The sequence below is a fragment of the Notothenia rossii genome, assembly GCF_949606895.1.
Source record: "Notothenia rossii genome assembly, chromosome: 9".
Lineage (NCBI taxonomy): Eukaryota > Metazoa > Chordata > Actinopteri > Perciformes > Nototheniidae > Notothenia > Notothenia rossii.
Genome location: NC_136907.1, coordinates 21,826,387 through 21,849,827, shown reverse-complemented (window position 1 = coordinate 21,849,827; position 23,441 = coordinate 21,826,387). Strand labels below are relative to the sequence as shown.

Sequence of the window (23,441 nt, the reverse complement as noted above, 5' to 3'; positions counted from 1 at the left end):
CCTGTGGAGCTGAACTGGAAACATTGAAGTGCGTGTCCTCCACACTGCTGTTTTTAAAAGCCAAATTCTGGCGCTCCCAATTGTAATTTGAGAGTTTTTTGCTACTCTCCCTGGCCCAGTTCACTTTCTCAGAAGGATTTGATGTACAATGTCACCCTCTAGTGAGCGAGGGTGCTACTGCAGGTTGTGGTGTCACTGGGTTCATGACAGAACTTGGTGCTCCTTGCTGGAGCTGCTGTTGTGCATATTTTATAGAGTTTCACTGATACCTTTTTTTTAAAGGTCGATACTGGTACAAAATCAGTTATCTTTAGATGTTATCTGTTTATAAATGATGTTCCTAGGTAGATATTCAAATGGAGCTGTTTAAAATAATATATATGAATAATCACACTTATAAGCATTCTGTGTTTCCCACCATATGTTCCCGTTGTGGGCTGAAATGCCTACTAACTTCACCATGAAATTGCTCTACAAATGGAAACCCTACAGGCATTAATAGAAGGAACCAGTATTTACCTGTGTACAACAATCCAAAATGATTAGATATGTATAAGTATGTGGTCAGCAAGGTTTGTACTTTGCATATTAATGTCTTTAATTGGCTGACATTAATTCTTTAGAAAAAAAGTGTAGCCCAACATTGGCCTTTTTATCAGCAACCAATGCCGTAGCAGTTATATCAAGTTCCCTGCCTGATGTAGTATCTGATTCCTCTCTTCAAGTCTGAGGTTAAACCACAAACAGGAAACACACGACCTCAGAGAACTCTTATAATACATCTTGTTTTCTGTAGAAGCTTAAACGATTAAGAGTCATTTTGTAGAGCTGATGGTTCTGACAGATATGTATTATATTTTGGGTGATTATTTTTAAGATTATCTGTGGAGGGTGTGATGAACGGTGTCAAGTACCAGCAGACATGTAGTTCTATTTGGAGGAAATAGGACAGTTGTTGTAACTGGGTCAAACAATATCAGAACACTCGATACGAGAGCACCACTAACTTACAAGACTAACACAGTTTTTCTTCCTGTCTATAAAACTTAATAATAGGCCTTAAATGAAATCCAGATTTGGACTTTGATTTGATTCCATGTCAACATTTGGAAAGAACACCACCACAGTTTCTCTGTAAACAGTATACAACTGCACCACCAGAGGTATACACAACCTTAGTGGAGAAGTGCCACAATAAACTTTTATTGCACAGCTTCTTATCCCGTTTACAATTTGGTGAAAAACTTTCATTGTAGTTTCACTTTGGAAATCTACCTCAAAGTAAAGAGCAAAGCTAAAACAATCATTCAACAATTACTTGACTTGCACAAAAGTAATGGCAACATTAAATTATAAACCATAATAAATCAATTGTATAGGGCTAGCCTCCCTATATCTGTGTGTGAAATTGTTCCATCCTCAAAAACAAAAAACTAATGCTTCTGCAGTCTAGCTGCAGCTCCTACTCAAAAAAGGACACTGAATGTCCTGAATGTGGCATCACAAACATGACTTGACAGGAGTATTTACAACAGCATATAAAAACAAAAATAGTGCATGTGGGTGCACACTTACATTCTCTGTCGTACTGTTACATAAATCCCATGATTGTAGGAGATTAAGTTGGCTTCATCATATCTCAATCAGTGATTAAGTGAATAATAAAGTTTCTATCAGGTTACTATCAGCCTGTCACTCATTATTTTCAGGGAGAGGCGGGGGTTTGGAGGAACAGAGGAGACGGTGATCGCGGAAGCTTTCCTCCTGCCTTCACAAACTTTATACACGTATTTATCGTCTGGAAATAGCAAGAGGATTCTGCAGAATCGGAAGATCAGGAAGCAACGTTACTATGCTTTAATCGATTATGTTCTGTTCCTGCATCGATGCAGAATCGTCCACATCCGCATCACGATGCATCGTAGAAACTATTCATTTCAACACCCCTAGTATACGACCTATTTCATTGCTATCAACATTCAGTAGAGAGTGCCAGTGGTTTTGAGATGAAAATCCCATAAACCGTAAACATAATTGCTGACTTATTGAAGATGTGTATCATTGTACACTATCATACACAAATGTGTATAACATGTTGTACATAACATTGATACCCAGTTTCAATATTGTATTCACTATAGCAGAATATAATTTTTTTCTCACTGGGAATATTCAACCATTAAACTAGTAATACATATATTTAACTCTTCTCCAGTTGTTATAATAGCATTACCTCTCCAGCTTGTTAGGTATTGCTACCTCTTTGTAAGGTGTACTTACTTTCAAGGTCCTCACTACTATGTCCTCACTACTTTGTAGTGCTTTGTCACATGACATAACATGTGACTCTAGTGTTGTCATATGAGCAGAGCAGTGGCTCTCAACTGGTGGGTCGCGACCCAAAAGTGGGTCACGGACCATTTCGAGTGGGTCGCAGATGTGTGAGTGAAGAATTTTTTTCACTCACACATCTGCGACCCCGGGTTTCGGCTAGGATTTTTTCTCACGGTCAAATGTCCGAACAGAATTAATTTTACCGGAAAATTTTGAAACTTACCGGTCATGTTTCAATAATAATAATAATAATAATAATTGTGTAACAGAGTTTCCGTTAGCAGACCGGACTAGGACCGGATATGTTGATGTTTAAAACTCAGTTAATGGGGCTCATTTTTATATTGCTTCAGTTTATAATCGTAACAGATTGAAAAATTCTGATTCATTTTTCAATAAATGATTCCACAAACAACAAACAACATAATTATTACATTCAAACAAACTACTTGTAGTAGATAAAGTACATTATTCAAAAGTTTACATTAACTTTGAATAATAACACCGGAGAAACGGATCCTCTCTTTTCCTCTCTCCCTCTCTCTCTCTCATGACAGCCCCTCAGTTTCTCATGCAGCGCGCTAAACAGTGGGCGGGGCTTCAGGTGATTATGCAGCAGCTGATCTGATCTCTCTCTCGCGTCCGGTTACACTTCACTCGCGTTTATGTCCATAGCGATCTGATCCAGCTCTCATGATCGGCGAATATCGGCCGATAATGATCGGCGGCCAATCGATCGGAGCATCGAACATTTCGACCTGCAGGTTTTGAATTTATCGGTTTTTATTCAATTTTACCAGCTAAAAACCGGTAATTACCGTCAAACGGAAACCCTGCTGCGACCCACTTATTTGGGAAATAAGTCAAACTTTTATTTTGAAGGCCCGGTTTTCTAACGCTGTGCATGCAGTAGGCGTTGGACTGGAAGTACCGGAGACCATAAACAGTTTTGAAAACTTCTGTCACGTAGATACAAATGAACACATAATGAAATATGACCCCCGGTTTGATGATTGACAGGTCACAGAACAATGGGAGCTATCTACCCTTATCCACAATTTAAAGTAAGTCACACAGACTATCTCCTCTTTGCTCTTCTCTCTGTGTGGAACAGCAAGTTCAGCTGTCAGAACAAAGTGAAAAACAAACAATGGCACAAAATATTATTAATATTTCGGGTAGTAATAGATTTATTTATTTTCGATCTGTTGTTGAATAGATTTGAGAGGTTCAACATTTCGGACCAGTTGAGAACCACTGCTCTAGAGTCACCAACAGAGGGGGGTGCAAAGCCAGTAACCGGAACAATTCCAGTCAATGAAGCTGGAGCAGAAGTGGCAGCTCAATGTTCAGTGACAGGGCGATGGCTGTCCCGTGTCTCCTCTCTGTGCTCGCATCCCGCTGAAACTGCGGGAGATCAGACTGGTTATTGGAGAAACATAAAACACTGCAACTCAAGCGTGTAGAAGGAAAAAAGCACACTTTTTGGCACACCATCAAGTGTATTTTATCCAGCTGCTCTGAGGGAGGAGGTTGTGGGTGGGTGCTTATAATACAGACCATGAAAACAATAAAATCATGCAGGAGCAGGAGAGATCTCATTTCATCAGGGGCTGTGGAGGCGAGGACCGGTACACACATGTGCACACTAAGTCCTGCACCTGCGTGTCTATCTGCCATACTAATTATAAAAAAATACAACCACGGATAGGACTCTTTTTCACCCTACTTAGCTTTTTTAAGTATTCAAGAGTGTCACTGCACTCCATAAAACCTCTTTTAACTGAGAGGGGGTTAATGATGAGTGTGACGATTGAAAGCTTGGAAATCCTGTAAATGTTTCAGAAGAGAGCTCATCTGAGTCATCCACCATTAAATTACTCTGGGTAATGGCTGTTGCCATTAAGTCATTATGGGCAGCATGAAAATTGTTGTGCTTAAATCAACAGCAACAAAGAATTAAAGTCATAATTGAAGCTGCGCATGTTGCTGTTTATATAATAGAAACTAGGGTAGTCTTTTCTTCTAAGTTAGAGGTGTACATGTTGGTTCTTTCTCGAAGCATGGTTTTCAGCAGACACTTGGGCAAACAAAATGCAACCTTTTGGGATAACGAAAACTCTAGCACCATGTTTAAGAGTCATGATTTACAGTGTCTTGTGTTTAAAAAAATGTGGCTCATCTAAATAAAGGCAAATTCTGTAGTTTTCTATATTCAGTTTCTTTTAGGATTGCTAAATTATAGGTTGAAGGGGTGGCTTGTATAGAATATACAGCGTTTTCCTTACAAACCTCCTGAAATTAAGTTTTGGCTGTTGCCAATTACCAGACGCTTTAATTAGGCCTAACTATCGCTGTGAGCGCAGAGCAGGTCTGAGAGTGAAGCTTCCACACGCGTCCGTAAAGCGATCGACGCATATGCCGTTATCATTGGTGGAGGAAGTGCTCACATCCTTTAACAGAGTGACTCATTACTCATGCCACTCTGTAAAAGTACTGTTACAAGTTGTTTAAAATGTGTGTATGTTAGTGCAAACAGGAAAATGTCCCTGTGACTGTAATTATTTTATAGCTTTCTTATGCTTTAACATATAAGCAGGTTTCTGCTGTTGTAGTTGGTTAAGGTGGCGCTAATGATTGTTTTATTTATAGATTAATCTACTAATATTTTTACCATTTATCAAATGATTGGGTTAGGATCACAATTTTACTCAAAACCCAAAGTGACATCGCACTTGTTGTTTTTTATCCAACCAACTGTCCCAAACCTTAACAGTGTTTTTTTTTTTAAATAATAAAAAAACAAACTGAATGTTTTCTTATTTCAGAAGCTGGAACCATTATTATTATTTTCATAAAAAAGACTCTGACGATCAACATAGTTGTAGTACGTTTTTGTCTAATATCTAATAATCTAATATCTCGTGATATCGGTTCTTGTAAAAAACATAATGCTTTATTAACTCATGTTGTTTTCCCTATTAAAGCCATTATTTGTAAAGTTGTTAAATAACCAATGCTAGCAAATAAATGGTGTGAAGTAAAAGCTAAACTTAGTTGCTTCCCACCGCTGGCCGTTAGAAACAGTCCGCACACACATTCACAGTCTGACAAGAACATGTGGGTGAGGGAAACTCAGTCAAAGCATGGCATGGTATCAGACAAAGTTTGTGTGCGTGCGTGCGTGCGTGCGTGCGTGCGTGCTTGCGTGTGTAGGACACTTCTCCTTACTCACCTGACCATTGTGTGGCTTTTAGCCTTGCTTCAACCCCAGAAACAAACAATGGTGCACCTCACAGAGACAGAAACCTGGCTGCTTTGTTTTATTTGTGACTCACATGGTCCTACTACTCGTATGCCCTGGTCAAAATGTTCCACTACTCCCAAGTGTTGTGCTACTTCTTTTTACAGTGACGTGATAATGTTGATAAGAGAGTTGTTTCTGTACTCAGAGCTAGTAATGCTCCTGGTCGGCTCTTTTGAAAGGGTTGTAAATACTCCCTTGGGTGTGGACTGTTTATATAACATTGTATCCATACAGAATGTCCTTGACTTAGCCATACATGCTTTCTGTGACAAACATGACTCAACATAGAATAATTGTTCCTCTGCTCACCAAAGTGTGTGAATTGATACCACACATACATTTTGCCCGGATCATGAGTGACACATCAGGATCATGTTCAGTAGTTCTTTGGAAAGCTACTCATGACTCACCACTGGCTGGCAGTAACGGATCTGTTGCTCTAACTGCAACACCTCTTAAATTCGATTTGAAGCCATTCATTTTTAACTACATCTAGATAGTGTGTCAGAACTTTATCGCCTGGATTTGATCCTCTCACTACTGAACATGCAGTATTACTAACGTACCATAAAGATACGATGGTTGGCAATTTTACAGTCGTAAGTCATGGATCTGCAGCTGCTTGTGAGGGGGAATCTCACTTTGGGTATGGATATGATATACCACGAGAGGAATATTATATCCTTTTGCAAAAATAAGAGTTAAAAAAACCCTACAAATGCCTTCATCTATGAATTTACATATATCAGATAAGTAAAGTTAACAGTTAATTCAATCAGTATATCAAAATCCTCATGAGGTTGTTGTTTGTGGAAGCGCCAGTGAATGAGCCCCATTAACCGCGCGCGCGCGCACACACACACACACACACACACACACACACACACACACACACACACACACACACACACACACACACACACACACACACACACACACACACACACACACACACACACACACACACACACACACACACACACACACACACACACACACACACACACACACACACACACACACACACACACACACACACACACACACAGCTTACCAAGAGCACATCGCGGGCCAGAAGCCAGTCTGGAAAAGCACCAACACGCCTGCCAGACCAAACCAAACCAGTGTGCTGCTGGCAGACTGCAGGTGTTCAGCTTATTGGAAAAATTGTTTTGTAATGAAGTTTCACCATAAAAGCCACTGAGTGCCTCTCACATGCCTCTCACGCCATCACACACCCTCAGGTAGGCACAGAACCATCACCAGGCCATCATTCTATGCACAATATTACCCCCAATAAACTGAACAACAGAGTATAAACATCAAAACGAAAACAAACAATTTGAATTAAGGTAATCTTAAACTACAAAAATAAATACCGACACTGTGTGAGTTGATTTATTCTTACATAATGATTACTATATTTGCTAGTCAAGCTCTTTTTTTCACTTTCCTAGCATGATAGCGAGCTACACTTCTTGTGTCACTTTTGAAGAAACTCGTAAATACTGTACATTACCATAACGATAATTATAAGTGTTAGTTTCTTCGTCCAGATAAGGTTAGGCTATAAATATATTAACTGGTTGTGAAAACGTCATGTATCAATATTGATATTTCTCAAAGATTCAAATGTTAAGTGATTGCGAATCAACAAAACATATTCCCATTTAATTTTCGTTGTAGTTTATATACAATGAAGTTATCAAATGTTCTATTGTACATTAATTACAATATCAATTTCAAACAGTTTGGATTGAAAGTGTTATCTTTTCAAGTGTATGGACCATGCTCGGTGGGGGGTCAGAGTGTGACTGTCTGCTAGACAGGGTGAGGTTTCTGAAGATTAAGTCATATGGTGAAACCACATGGATAAATCACTGAGACCAGCCCCTCAAACCTCCAGCTTCTAGTCAACTGTGTGTGTGTCTCTAATGTTTGTCCTGCTTTGCCTCCAGCAGTCTCCCACCGTAAGAAGCGGTTAACAGGTTATGCTAGCGGGACCGTGTCTAATGTGCTTAAATGGCCCTTGACAGCCACAGCGACCTGTTAATGACTGGACCGTCCTGTGGTCGTGGCCGCTGAGAACTGGTCAGTTTATGGTAACCCATTAAAGCCTGGTTTGGGGATTCAGAAGCAGCTACATTTGGCGTTATAAAATAACAAGCAGAGTCTATCCCATGAAGAGTGGCAGGATGATTATCGGCTGCACCGCCCGGGTCTCACAATGTTGGAATTGAATACACTTCTTTTTTTTTTAAATTAATACAAACAATTGAGTTGAGTTGAGGGTTGAATTCAAGTTACAGGCTTCGCAAATCAGTGTTTTTTTTTTTAAGATCACACTTTTAATCTAAAAGTCAAGTGCCAGTGTGTAAAAATCAAAATGTTATGGTTTTTTGCAATTTGATGTGGTGTGTGATAAAATGTCATTATGAATGCCTTCACTCTATTGCATCTAGATATAATTTAAAATGTAAGAGGCCCCTATCCGCACAAGCTGCATATAAAAGTACTGATACATTATACTGTGAATGAGTTTCTGCTGCCCTCATTTTACCAATTTAAAGCTTTTATCATATATATATATTGAATTTAAAAAAAATTATAATTTAAAGCAAGCTTGACTGAGACTCTGTTTAGACTTGACATTAACATGTGCTGAGTGATCTGATCACTGGTGGAAAGCTCTAAGGACCAACTACCCAATGGTAGCCCTTTGCGTATGGAAGAAGTAATAAGTCATTCATTTTTGAAAGTATTTCTCCCATCTCCAACAGAATCAGCCAAGATTGAATCTTGTGTTTTGAGTGTTATCATAAAGTTGGTCATGTTTCTGTGTTTTTGTTGTGACGCTACCATACCACCCCGTCTGCTCTCATGCCCGGCTTTTGTTGGAGCTCTGACTGCTGCGGTTGCCTGGAAACGTTGTTGGCGGTGTTGAAGTCTCAGGGGGGCAGCCGGTAGACTATAACGTTATATTTATAGTTTCAGAAAAATCTATCAAAAAATGTAACATATTACACACATACAGGCAGAGAAAGGTATCAGCCCATTAACAAATACTGTAGGCAATACTTTTCATTGGTCATTGCATATTTCTGTAATAACATAAGATTTAGGTAAAAGTAAAAACTGCAATGTGGATACATGCACAACACAGACTATAAAATAATAAGTAAATATGAAAGCTATATGTAGATTTGTGTTTAGAGAGATTTTGCCCTAACGAGCACAGTTTAAAGAGCAACTTCCAGGTTAAAGACACCTGTGAATAAATGTGTAGGAAAATGATGAATACATTAGATTTAAAAAAAAAAACATACAGAAATATACACTACAGTGACATCTGGCGTCGTTTTTGTAAGAAATGTTCACTTCCGCATAAAAAGCCTCGGCACGTGACCTCCCGCGTGTGACGTAACACGGGGGTGACGTAACACGGGGGACACAAGGGGGAGAGCGGCCGGTGTAACGTATTAATAAACATGGATCCCAATGCTAGTTTCGACACAGAAGACACAGAAGAAGTTGAATTTGAATATTCGAATGCATATGACGGACCAAAACCTTATAATTATGAGCCTGCTAGGCGTCCAAGAGACCAGGAGCAGCCAAGGATTAGAAGAAATAACGGCCATCGGAGAGAAATTGAGCTGTGGTGTGTGGAGAACCACTGGAGAACTGGGCAGCTATCTTGGTGAGTGACCGGCGTTAGCTACAGAATGTTAGCTAACGTCACATCACAACATTGTGAAGTTAGCTATCCTATATCAGGCTATAACTAAAGTAGCATTGATAATATAGTAACGTTACTGGCAGGACTGTTGATACTGATCCATAACAGAAACTAATGCGCAAGTATCACCCGTATCTCGCGTTACCTAATGCAACTCCACACTACGTGCTGTGTACCGGAGGAGAGACGCGAGATACGGCTGATACTTGACGATCTGGCGGAGAAAGGTTGTGGAGCCTCCGTTGATATGCCGTTGTAAATGGCTTGATGGAAAGCAGGTGTGTAGTCGGGGAGGGTGCACAGCTGATTGCAGCAGGTGAGTGGAGGTTGAGCCGGGAGCCAGGAGTGACAGCCACCACGCACACACAAACAACACAGACAGGGGGAAACAAACAAACACAAAGGAGACGGCTGGAGCAGTACAGCCACCACAGCGTTACCTAATGCAACTCCACACTACGTCTTACGGTGCCGTGTACCGGAGGGGAGAGAGAGAGGGAGCAGCGAAGGGGGGGGGGGGGGAGAGAGATGTAATACGGTTTCCTGATAAAGCTGCGGAGAGTATGTGCTGCAGGGAGGTGGATGCACAACGCACCCAGGAACGAACGCTAGCTCCGGTCCTTTTCCCGTGAGGGAAACTGTGGACTCGATGTCCTGACAGGCTGGTATTTGTGCAACCTGCACAAACACAATACTGCACCATGATTACAAATGGTGAAATACAATGTAAAACTACCGAAAAATACCAGCTCACCCAAAACACAACCGCTCAACTCAACGCAACTACTAACTATACCCGCGGTCAGAGAGCGGAGATGTTTACCCTTTGTGATGTAATATGACGCGTTTGACGTATGACCTTAAAAAAAAGCCGTTTTTAAGAGCAGAGCTCAAAATTGGTCCTTTCCCTCTGAATTCCTGCCCTTACTGTATGTCTCGTAAAACATATCAAATCCTACATTCACTTTTTAAATTGTAATTTTCAAGCAAGTTTAAGCATAAATGTAGAAGAAAAAAAAAACCTGCAAGATGCTCTTTAAGTGTTCTTCTGGTCCTTGTGCATACATGTTTGTTACAAATCTGATGCTACTGCGATGACCATATTGACTCAACTAAATGAATGCAAAACAATTCCACTGGTTCTTTAGGACCAGAGAGGGAGGTAGACCGTCCGTGTCAGTAGCTCATCTCAGAAGCAGCTATTGACCAACCAGCTTTCACTTCCTCTGTCAGTGGGCACACTGTTGCTTATGTTGTTCGTGCTTTGACACTGAGAGGAACCTCCTTTCCGTTGATGTGCCTAAGCAACTGCCATTTCATGGATAAAAGATTAAGGAACAACTCACTACACATCAAAAGTAATTTGGGGGACGGGAGGTAATTTAACTCAATGTTCTGAACATCATTTTAACGATCTGCCATTGAAAAAACGATTGCTCTCCTGATGGTTTTCATTTTACGTCTTTGTGTTGGTTCCCAAAAAGGCCTTCATGTTGGTGTATGACGTTTTCCTGTCATAGGTTACCAAACATTTTTTTGCACTCCTTCATGTCACATAAAAGTACAATTGAACTCTGAGCTGATACAAAAATATACGAGGTAAATTAGTAGCAAGTAAATCTTTCTGCAGACAAAAACCACTTTAAATATGAGGATGCAATTTTGAATGAGAATCAAGCTACAGGAGTCGTAGTACTGATGATATATTGTTCACACACACACTTTATTACCATACCTAAACTGTGTGTGTCTCCTCAGAGTCTGCATGCAGATTTACTCATACGCAGGATCGGGGATCCCTCTCGTTTTGGAAGCCAGGCGTTGGTTCCTACCACAGGAATGCCAGCAATGTGGGCTCCATTGTGGATCCCATCTGGTCAGATAGACAAGCTTTGTGCCTCTGCATGTACTGATGTGTATTTTAGAGGTGGCAAACATTATCCACATTTAGCCCATCTCAAAGTAGACACAGTTAAGAGGTGAATCAGCATACACACAGGAACCCTCACCACGATGTGCTTATAGCAGTATAAGATGGAACAATGGTTTCTGTCAGAGAAACATTTTTAGAAATGATTCATCATCTGTGTCTTTTTAGGAGATGAAATGTGTGCCTGTGCGTCATCAAGTCAGAAACAAAATGAGCCAGGGCCCTACCTGGATGTTGTGGGCTGGGCTGCACATTAATTGTGAGTCACTTGGACAACATGAGAGGACTGGGTTTTAGTGTAAGGTGATACGCAGTGACAAAGCATTAGAGAGAGAGAGAGCAGGTACTCTGAGGCACGCAACACTCTCTGTTGGCAGGCTGTCTGCGTGTGTTTGGTTAACACATCACCTGAGATAGAGCGGTATGAGCAAGAGAAATAGAGTGTTTTTTGACTAGACAAACTTCTTCGTGAGGAGTCTCTGTGTGTGTGCATGCATGAAGTGTGTGTATGGGTGTCAGGGCAGTGTGAACTCTCCAGTGGGGAGGATGTGAGGCAGGGGAGTATCCAGTCTGTCTGGGTCAGTGCTGGGAGTTTTGTGACTTTTCCTTCTGGGTCACTTAAGATTCTTCCACTTGTCTTCTGTTTTTTAAGGGAAACAAGTGTGTGAACATGTGTGTTTTCCTGGCAGTGTTTTTATTTTTTATTATTGTAAAAACGACTGCCTGCTTCGCGTTTCTGTGCCAATGGAAACTGATCTCTTTCTTGTAAAGGGAGTCATTGCCTACTATAAGTTCTGAACTTGTTAAATATGAAACCAGTCTCAAATAGTAAGAAATTCAAATAAATTATTATCTTTTCATTGACATTAAAACACTGCTGCCTCCTGTCCTGTCATGTCTTGGTTTGTCCCCAGCAGCTCTGGAAGTTTTAGTCCCACCCAGGGTTTGCCAGATTGCTTTGGTGGATTTGGTACATTGCGTAATTCCAAACTGTCCATGTGCGTCACAGGGAGCACCCTTGTTTCACAAACATACGCATTAGTGTAAACACATAGAAAAGACAGAGTACGAAGGGCCGACTACATACACAGACCTGCCTTTATTTGCTGGGATCACATTAGTGTTACTGACTTGTTTTATAATCTCTTGCATTTAAGATCCATCCACATCATTGTTCATTGATCATGCAAAGTTATATGGCCTCCTCCTCCTGACAGGATCCTGTTACGTAATAAACTTAATGAAACATCGTGAATCTCTCAGATCCCAACATGTCATAATGATGAGTCAGTGTAAAATGTCTAAGGGCCATTTGTACAAATTAGGAATGCTCCGATCGAGCACGACGCTCATTAACTGTCAACGGGAGGGGGGGTGCTCGTGAACTGTCAACTGGAGGGCGGGGGGTGCCTCGCTGCGGGGAAGCTGTGGACCTCTGTCGCCTGTCAGCGCAACTTACATGATGCAGTTCAAACACAGTTAAATAAACTAGAGAATGCAATTCCTGAAGAAATTGCTAGTGGGAATGCTTTATGCTGAAAAGCTGACGCTGAATTGCTATTCTGAAATGTAATGTGTAAGAAGAAAGTGAAGAATTTAGATTGTGATTATACATGAACACTGGGGGCTTGAATGTGTGATGAGAGAAGAAAAGAAAGTAAAATGGCTTGGAAAAGCAGCAGAATATTTGAACTGCAAACTATTGACAAACTACTATACAAGCGAAGTTTGGGGACGATCGGACAGTGTCCATTGGAGTTACAGCGACATCGTGTTTCATGGTGAGGGATGCGTTTCCATGGAAACGGCATATGATGACACCCCATAATTGACATAGAGCTGTTGAGGGATGGACCATTAACCATTATCTGAAGTATGGTGCTGTTTTAGACCATTTGCATAGGTATCACAACAACATCGTGTTTTATGGCGAGGGATGCATTTCCATGGCAACAGCCTAGGGTGAGATCTCAGATTTGGCATAGAGCTGTTGAGGCATGGACCGGTGAGTTACAGCGACATCTTGTTTTATGGCGAGGGATGCGTTTCCATGGAAACGGCATATGATGACACCCCATAATTGACATAGAGCTGTGTTAACCATTATCTGTATTTATTGTAAGTCGCTTTGGATAAAAGCGTCAGCTAAATGCAATGTAATGTAATGTAATCTGAAGTCTGCTGCTCTGAGCATGTCAGTTGGAGTTATGACATCATCGTGTTCCATGACACAGGTGTTTATATTTGAGCTAACGACGTGTCCAGAGATCAAAGGTTTCCATGGTGATGAGCATTTGCATTGTTCTGAACGAGAGATAAACCTCTTACATGTGAACGCTTTGTTGAAGAACAGTAACAGATATCGGTGAAATTTCAAAGCGTGAAGCATGTCAAGGAACTTGAGCATCTGAAGTTTACTTTTGTGTACTTTCGGGTTAATAATGTGGCCTTTTTGGCAGATTAACTAAAGGTGTGCGGCTGCTGTGGTGGGGAAAGATGAAAATGAATTTACAATGGGGTTTAATGGAGACATGTTGAACATTTTTGCCACTTCATGCCCTCAAGAGGCATTTTGTTTAATTATTTTTGCTTGATTTTTATTTATTTTTCAAGCTACGAGATGTTTTCCTACATTTTTTCTCATGAAAAATTATGTCTCAGGAATGTAGGGTTTGGGAATTATGGCAGGTTTAAAAGAAAATATGAAGGCAAAATTAAATCTGTCCTCCACAGCTGTGACATCACGCACTCTAAAATCTGAAGAAGGCCTCTTTACCAAGGTCTGAACAATCTTTAATATCTCTAAAAGTATGAATCAGATTTAAAAGTTGTGTGCACGAATAATGTCAGAAAGATGTGTAACATTTTAAAGTTGGAATGAGGTTTCTGAGTAAAAGCATGAAGGAGCAGTTAGCAGTTGAAGTTGCATGAAGATTGTTCAAGTCTGAAGAGTTTCTCCATTGACTTCCATGTTAAAAATGTGATGAATTATGGGATGTATCTCTGCAATTATGAAAGTTATGAATAAGAAAAGTAATAGCCATCGATTCCCGACCGAGCTGAACGTTTTGATGTTCGAACGGAGTTTCTGTGATTTGGAATGTGGGAGAAGAAGAGGTGCAAAATAACCCGGCGGAATAATAAATAATTTTTTGCATAGCATAACATATAGTTGGAATGCTGTATCAGCATTCCAACTACTGTATCTACCCACTAAATAAAGGCTGTGCTCAGTAAACCGAGCACGGTCGTCAACGGCCCGTTGGTGACCGGCTCGGTTCGCTGACGGACGGACCTATTGTGATTACCAGACGTGACTGGAGTTAAAGAGAGCGGGGCCTATAAGTTATCCTTCTGCGCTGCGTTGCGTGCATGGCTTCTTTCTGCAGGGGGAGACGCGCTCTGCCGGCGGTCTCGTTCAGGATCCGAAAATACAATTTAAAGGCCATGTAATGCATCTAACACAGGTGTTTTTTAACATGTAGTTTAGATATCACCAGAATAAAAATAAATAAAAATGTTTAAAGTTTCGTCATAATTAAATGACATATACGTTAAAAACCGATGTTGGTTCCGAAGTTTGCCGAGTACGCCCCCGATCACTCCCGAACGAGCGGTGACGTCACACGTGGCAAACATTGCCATTTGATCAAATCAGTCCAAATGGCAAGCAACGCGATAACTTCAGACAGCGACAGCGACAGCGATCATTCAAGCTCAGATTCGGTGGGTTATCTGGATTCAGTTACAGAAGTAGAGAGTGAACCAGCTAGCCTTTCACTTCAAGGCATCTTGCCTTATAAGTACGAGCCTCCTGCCCAGCAATCGAACAACGAAGCAGAAACTTGTGAAAGAGAAGCGGATTCCGCAGCCGGCGAGACTCGAGTCGGCAATACTGAATGGTAAATTCTGTTTTATTTAATTTGACCTGCACTAAATGTCGATCTTAATTTGTCATCTGTTCCTCACACGTCCGGCAGATATTGTTTTGTTTTTTAATGTTATGTACAATATTCAGGTGTACATGTCAATGCTGTGAAAGCATGCCCACTGCAGATGAATGTGTATGCTGCAGAGAGATCTGGCAGGTGATGGAACAAATAGACAGTTTGCAACCTACTGACCAGATAGCAGAGTCCTGCATCGGGTCGGGTATCCGCGGGTACACGACGGGTGACCCGCAAAAAAGGTGATTTGCGGGTGGTATTTTTTCAAACGCTTTTTTCCGGGTTCGCTTCTGGGTAAAACAAAGATGATGCGGGTCCGGTTGCGGGTGTTGCATAATAAATATATTTAAACAATAATAATTTAGTTTAATGTTTAAATCCTCAGACCTCTCCTCCGCGGTACCGAGCATAATCATAACCTCTGCAGTGCATCTATCTGCTGCTGAGCGCACCACATTCTGAATGGCTGAGGTGAAGCTCTCTATAGCGGAGAATACAGCATTTTCAATAACTCTTCCTCAAGAGCGAAATCCAACGTCTGGGAGGCTTTTGGTGTCATCCTAGATGGAGAAAATAAACAACATCCCAGGCTTTTTGAGCCAAATATGCAACTGCGTGTGTTAATAATTGCACGTTGTCACTGCTTATATATATGCGGGTTCGGGTCGGGTTGCGGATCATGTGCCGGCGGGTCGGGTCGGGTTGCGGAACTAATTGGCAATATGTGCGGGTAGCGGAGCGGGTTCGGTACTGCACGTCACGGGTGCGGGGCGGGAGCGGGTCTTGAAAATCAGACCCGTGCAGGACTCTGCCAGATAGAAGACACCGACGAGAACCCAAGGTGCATTATTAGCCACCCAGGCTTTAGAGAAGGCTGTCTCAGTGTTTGGACACTGAAAATAGCGTATCTTCAATACAAACAACAACACAGAGCAGTTGATGGCCCACTACACCAGTAAGTAAATATTGATTGACCCAACTGCCTATTGCAGCTTTGCTTTCATATAATACTTTTAGTCGCTACAGATATGGTACACTTTTAAAGATACCATTAAACTCTTTCAAGCAGTCAAAAACAGCTTGGCTTTTATTTTTTCTGTGTATGCAAGTTCAATGTATGCTTGGGAAAAGAAACAACTACATATGTGAGGAAATATATAAGAGGTCTATGATTCTGTCAAGCAGTCATGTATAACCTCATATTTATTTTGTACAAGTAAAATACAAATATCATGTTATAAGCCAATTTGTAACCATTGCTACATAATAGTACTACATAACATTTTATTTTTCTCCAAATATATTTATAATCTGTATACTTTTTTTTTCATTAGGAAGTATCGATATACAGCTTATCGACAGTTTGTACGTTGGTGCTGGGGTGTACTCGGCCCAAAAATCAGAGTCCCGCTGCCTGCATGTGCTGTAACCGAGATACGGAAGACTTACCCTGAACCGGGAGGCCGCTATCAGGGATTTCAATGGCCAAATCTGTAATTTGAAATAAGTCATGCAGCTGAACTGGTTAAAATGGTTTCGCATGATGTAAATAATTTACAAAGTACATCATTTACAATATTATTTTTCCAAAGAAACATGTAAATATAACAACATTTTCCAAATCGCAAATTTGTAAGATTGTATTAATTTACTGTTTGATAAATAAAAAAGGGTTCTTTTGTTAATTTTTCACTTGTAACATTTTATCTTTATTGCAGTGTACATTAGTCTATTTTGGTATATGTGCGAGCCCACAAATAATTAAAAGTGGTAAAAATAATAAAGATATTCAGATGTAATTCATTTTTGGCCTTACTTATTTCACTTCAACTTTTATATATTTCAGTCACTAGGCAAGTTCACTGTACTCTGGTGACATTTAGCTCTTAGGTATGCTAATTTTGCAATCTTACTACAAATCAGTCATGGGGTTATTGCCTGTGTGTGCGCCAGATTAGACTTCACTCGCGTTTATGTCCGTATCGATCAGATCTAGCTAGTTCTAGCTAATGATATGACTACCTGCTTATTAAAAGACACCTAAACAATAAGCATCGCTATGCAACCGGGTGAGGCCGCAAAGTATAGCGCAGCATTATGCATTTGTTTACATGCCCACCGGAGGCATTACCAACAGATCAGCGCATAATCAACCCATACAGGACATCTCTTTCTCCACATTAAATGTTAGACATTAGAATTGACTCTTCTTGTCTGTCACATACTCTTCTTGTCTGTCACATACTATTCCTGTCTGTCACATAAGCGGCGCAACTGATGCGGTATTGTGCTAAGGGGAAATTATTTTGACCGGACATTTTGACCGGAGAGATTTAGTTTTGCCAGTCTTCAGCTTATTTTACCGGTCAAAGTCCGGTAATTACCGGCCAACGAAAACTCTGGTGTGCGCACTCGGTTGTGTGTGTAGGTGTGTGGCACTTGTGTAAGATGGGGACGATCACCCCCTGTGTTTTAGCTTGCCATTCTTATTCTTTGATATCTTCCAAGATTCATTTCTAAAGTGAATGTGTGTATAGACATTAATGTGTATGCGGTGAGTGTGTACACCCCCTAGCTCTGGTTTCCATTTTTGACTGTTAACACCTGCGGCCCTCCACTTTTTATCCAGTTACATATCCGCAGTAAGCTTTGAATCTGCATAATCATAGTTATGTTTTTTCTCCTTTTCCTAACAACCTAACGAAAGTAAAGGCTCATTCACTCGTGACGCTTGTTTGTAGTTCAAAGCAGAAGAAGAGTCCCACTGCTATTCAGGAGATTCAGCCTAGATACTGGCCTACATATAACTGTCTTCATGTTAACAATCAGTGTTTGAGTCATTCCTGTCATTTTCTCCACATGACAAAACAAAGGGGTCTTCCCCTGACTCAAAACTACTTCCAACGGGTGCACTCATACCTCCCACTCATGTTTTCTCCTTTATCTTTTTCTCTCCCTGTCACTATCTCTGTTTCCCAGGGACCACACATAGCATCAGTGACTTTGGCAGCCTATGAATGTGGCTCGGTGGATTTCCCCGAACCGCCCTATCCAGACCAAATCATCTGTCCCCAGCAGAGTGCACCGGCAGCAGGGTCTGATGCTGCTGAGCAGGTGGGCGTGGAGGCTGCGGGGGAGGAAGGGTTGATGGAGACAGCTGCCATCCAGGGAAGCATCTCTCTCTGGACCATCCTCTCCAAAGTGCGCCTGGAAGCTTGTATGTGGGTGAGTGCATGTTACACGCTGGCATTGGACACTGCAGGCCGCAAAAGCTGAAGAGCTTTTATAAACATTTCTCATTGTGCAGTTTTGGTCGCAGTTTGAATTGACCTTGCACACTGACCACAGCTGGGACCAGTATTCAGAATGTGTGCTATGAAATATCAACTTTATGTCAGTTCCTCATGCACTAAGAGAAACGATCTTGTTTTCTACCACCACCATGCATGTTTGAATTTATCCAGTGAGTTTTTATAAGGTGCTATTAGACAGAGGGAGGTAGAAACATAAAACCTACCAAAATTGAAGGGGCCACATCAAACTAAGCATGCAAAGAACTTCAAATTAGGTTAACAAGTCATACCGTGAATTTTTACTGACTTACCATGCAACTGTGGTTATTGAATGGCAGAAAATGGTGAACATGTGATCCTCAATTGGTCTCCCTTGTTTTCTAAGGAACATAATGACATCACTATGTAACACTTGCTCTTCTATTGGCTAGCTCTTCAACAAATTGTAAGTGATAGGCTAAAGGGCGGGACATCTCTCAGCGAGCGTCCAATCACAACAGAGGCGGCCAGTTTACCAATCAGGGCAGACTTGGCACTGATTTCAGACAAAGGGTGGAAAAAGGTGCTGAAGCACAGGCAGTATAAGAAAAATAAAGAAGTTTTTGAACATTAAAGCACGGAAACATTACACAGTAGAGGCACAAAATACAGATATGAACTAGGGCTGTACCCGAATATCCGGTCGTTTGCCTACTATTCGGTTTTCAATTTCGTTAGTCGGATATTCTTTTTTTTCTCTTTTTTTTTGGCAGCCGTGCTGCACTGCGTGGGGGTTAGGATGGTATAGGGTTGGGTTAAATGCAGAGGACACATTTCGTTTTAATGTATGCGAGTACTGGGACAATAAAGACATTACAAATAAATATAAATCTTATAAATATAAATCGTAATAGTATGCTCTTTCTGCAATTCAGATTCACAGCGTTTTTGTCAGGTGTCTCGGATTCGGAGCGTATTATGAAACCTTTTAAAAAATGTATTTTTATTCACTTTAGCATTTCCCTCCGAATAATGGTCGAAGACTTGACTGATGATATGAATGTATTGAAATCTCCAATATCAACGTAAGAGCTTGTGCCTCTTCGGAGGTGCTAACACTTAACCATAAACTTTATCCTTTACTTTCTCCGTCTTTATATGTAGATATTACTTTTCTCCGTTAATCTCCACTCCTTTTCTCCGTCACGTTGTTTCGTAGCAACAACAACTTCCTGTCAACAGCGCTAACTCTCCCTCAAAATAAAAGCATGTCCATACAAAATAGGAAGCCAAGTCTAATTACACTAAAGACATATACACAACTGCAACTAAAGTAGCATACACAATGCAATATCATTTTCAATTTCAAAGAACACAAATTGGGTTATTTACATTAACAAATAATTATAAAACAACAATACTGTAGAATAACAAAATGAATGCCTTGAATAAACCAAAATACACGTGTTGAAGCACGCGCCGAATATTCGCTGCTGATTACTACCGAATATCCGGAGCCCGAAAATGGTATTCGGGACAGCCCTAATATGAACCTGAAAATGACTTTGATAGGGCCCCTTTAAAAACATCTGTCATTTACTTTATGATTCATGTTTCTTTTCTGCAGTAGCTCCACTGATAAATGATCAAGCTATGAATGAGTCAAATGTGCATGTTCACCGTTCAAGTGTTTTCATTGATAACTCACTTGCTTGGAAACCCCCAGCTCCTTACCATGAGATTTCCCCCAGTGTCGGTGGTTTCACACACCTAGTGGCTGCTGAGAAAAATGAAACATTTTCAGTGTACTACGTTTTCTTCAGAACAAGAGCATGAACACTTTTACAACTTTATAGTGGAAATTAATAAAGACAACATTCTAAACTTTATAATGTCAGTGTTTTTAGTTTAAAGAGCGGCTTTCTACTTTCAACTCCAGTGGTTTATCAATGAATCGTGACACACACACACACACACACACACACACACACACACACACACACACACACACACACACACTTGAACACAAAAACAGATATGTGTCACACTTTATAGACTTCTTTGTAACAGCAGTATCTTTTAATATCCCACGTTAACGGCAGTTTGCTCTTTTCATGAGAAAGGCAGAACTGCAGAACACTGAGAAAAGAGAACTTGGTCATTGACACTTGATTTGACTTTCACCATTCTTTGTTATCTGTTTCCCTGTTCTGCATAAATTGTAAAGAGCTGAGGGGAAAGGGAAATACAGACCCCCGGCTGCTTCTTCAATACCAAGAGTTTACAGGAACCAGACACAACCTGCCCTCTACTGTAATTTGCCCCAATGCTTCCTTATTGTTTGTAATACATTAACTTACACACACAAACGTACAAAGCAAAATATGAAATTGCACGCATACACATGCAATGAAGATTTACAAAGGTGTGTGTGTGTGTGTGTGCGCGTGATAAGGGCTCGGCAATAAATCTAGATCGCTTTCCCTTTACGATGTTGGCTTCCAATGATTCTGATAAAGAAATCTAGATGACACAATCAGTGTGCCGCTCCCTGTTTCACAATGATTATGTCTTGTGTTATAAGTCCAGCACATCGTGGACTTTCCAAATAGCGGTGCGCAATTTTTGCTAGATTATCAAGTGGAATAGGTCAGAAAAAGTTGACTTTTTAAATGTTGAATATATGTTTAGGAGTTCTCAATAGGGATAGAAGTTGACCTCAATATATTTGATCTAATTTATTTTGGTCTAAATTATTTTTTTACCATTTTATATATTAACAATATATATTTAGTAGTTTTCAGAGGTTGCAGTCATGTTACAATATAGTTGATTACATTTTCTTTTAGATAATTTGTTTTTAAAAGTGTGTTAATGAGAGTAATCCTCATAAATAAACAGGATTTACCAAAGCAACCTTGATTGGTATTGAAATCTTGCAGCCCAATGCCTGATTTGAGTTTTTCGGGCTTCAAAATGGAGTACAAATATTCCCTGAGCCAATCTGCAGCCAAACCAGCATCATCACTATGATCTATGGTGTGATATGGGAGTCTGTGGGTGTGGGTGCCACCCAATCCCCTCACATTCAACCCCACCCATGAACCACCACACCCCTGTAACCCCAGCCAGGCTTGAGAGCTTTACAGTTGGAGACACCTGTTGCATCCACAGTTTCAAAGCACTCACGCAAGCGTTCCTCCTCCTCCTGCCTGTTCCCCATCTTCTGGATTCAATGCTGATAAGACATGACACATTGCCCTCCCCACCACCACTACCTCATCTCCTCCTCTCTCCTTTTACTTTCTCCTTTCTCTTAGTTTCTTTGTCCATCTCCTCGTGAAGCCTTTCTGTCCACTAAGTGCGCCACTTCAAACACCAGTACTGTGCAGGTGGACGTTTCAGTGCAGGGGGCACAAACACACATACACACAGACACATGCACGCTCACAAACAGAGGCAATGAATGGAGCAGCTGCCAGGGAGATTAAGGCACGTCTTTATTACGAGAAAATACTGGCAGATTTCATCAAAGACGGCAGTGTTAACAGGAGAACTGGGTGTCCAGATTAAAGACGCAAGTCTGCCAGATTTCTTTTTTAAAGTCGGCCAAGTTTTTTTTTAGTTTTTTTAAATATGCCAGGTTTTTGGATAGCACCGCCTACTGAGAACGATTGTTTGTGCTTGTTGTCGCTGCCATGGTTGCTAACTACCCACTAATCATCTTCTGGCTCAGCCATCCAGCTACATAGAAGTAATGTGGCTGTGATTAGTTAGTTATGTTCTTCTGGGAGAGGGACTGAAGCTGGGATTTTGTGTGTGTTCATCGTAAAGAATTGAACTTTAGTTGTATTTCTTCGCATCAAAGGATGTCAGGCACATGTCGGTGCTTTGAATCATCCATCTGTAACTGTAACTTAAACTAACTGTATCCTTAGCATCTTCCTCTCAACCCCCTCTAACCTCACTCTCCCCCTGTGCCTGGAAACATTAAAGTAATGAGCTGTGAGCGACTCCAAAAAACACTGAATTTCTTGGCGGCTGTTTTCATTGTGTTAATTAAGTCTGTAGCCTTCACCCCTCATTCCCCCCATCCTCATGTTTTGGCGGTATGAACTTGGTGAACCGACAAAGTGCTGAGGATTTATTTCCCTCAAATCACTTCCGCTTTCTCCCCACTAAGCCCCCCTCAATCACACAGGCTCCACCGCTTTACAGCTTCAAGCTCCTTTTAGCTGTCAGATATTGATATCTCGGTTCCTTCAGGCACCCCCACCACCCTGGACTTGTTAGCACTTCTTACATTTTCCAGAAAAACGTCATTCCTCATGTCCAGAGCAGATTGGAACTGAGCAGTGAGCGGTGAAGCGTCGATGTGCTGTTCAGAAGTGCCATCTGGTTTTTCACCTTCTAGTGGCCTACGCTTTATATATCCACGATCGTGTATTAATCGGTGGGATTTTTGTTCTCGTAAATCCTTTCCGCTCTATTCCCATTAGGTGTTCTGCTCGCACAATTCCAGACGCCAAGCAGTGCAAGCTCCTTTGGATAGCGGATTTTGATATCTTTGTTTCATTAGCCCAACAGGAATCAATATAACACTGTTATAATATTTATTAGCATATTATTTATACACATATATCATTTTTAAAACCACTCATTGCATAAAAAAAAATACAATGTATGCAATAAAATCCGCCACAGCATTACCATTAATAAAATCCATATAAATGCACTCTACTTAACAAGAGCATCTCTATTTTTCTTTGTTAAAGCTAAGTTGAATTCAGCTTTGTTGGCATGTTGGGACAGAAGCCGCCGTTGCCAAAACAGAATACAGAAGCAATGCCATACAACTGTAAACAGTGAACTGTGAACGGCAGAGCAGCACAGAGCAATGATGTGTGTTTCT

The 23,441-nt window shown here is 40.8% G+C and overlaps 1 protein-coding gene across 7 annotated transcripts in view; it reads left to right on the top strand.

Moving 5' to 3' along the window:
• Window positions 1-23,441, top strand: part of LOC307019671 (vacuole membrane protein 1-like) — a 65,186-nt gene that overhangs the window by 8,279 nt on the left and 33,466 nt on the right. For all 7 annotated transcript variants that reach the window (XM_079650692.1, XM_079650693.1, XM_079650696.1 and 4 more), the window contains one exon: window positions 18,237-18,482. In XM_079650692.1, coding sequence (XP_079506818.1) covers window positions 18,237-18,482 — 246 coding nt within the window. The remainder of the gene's footprint in view (window positions 1-18,236; window positions 18,483-23,441) is intronic.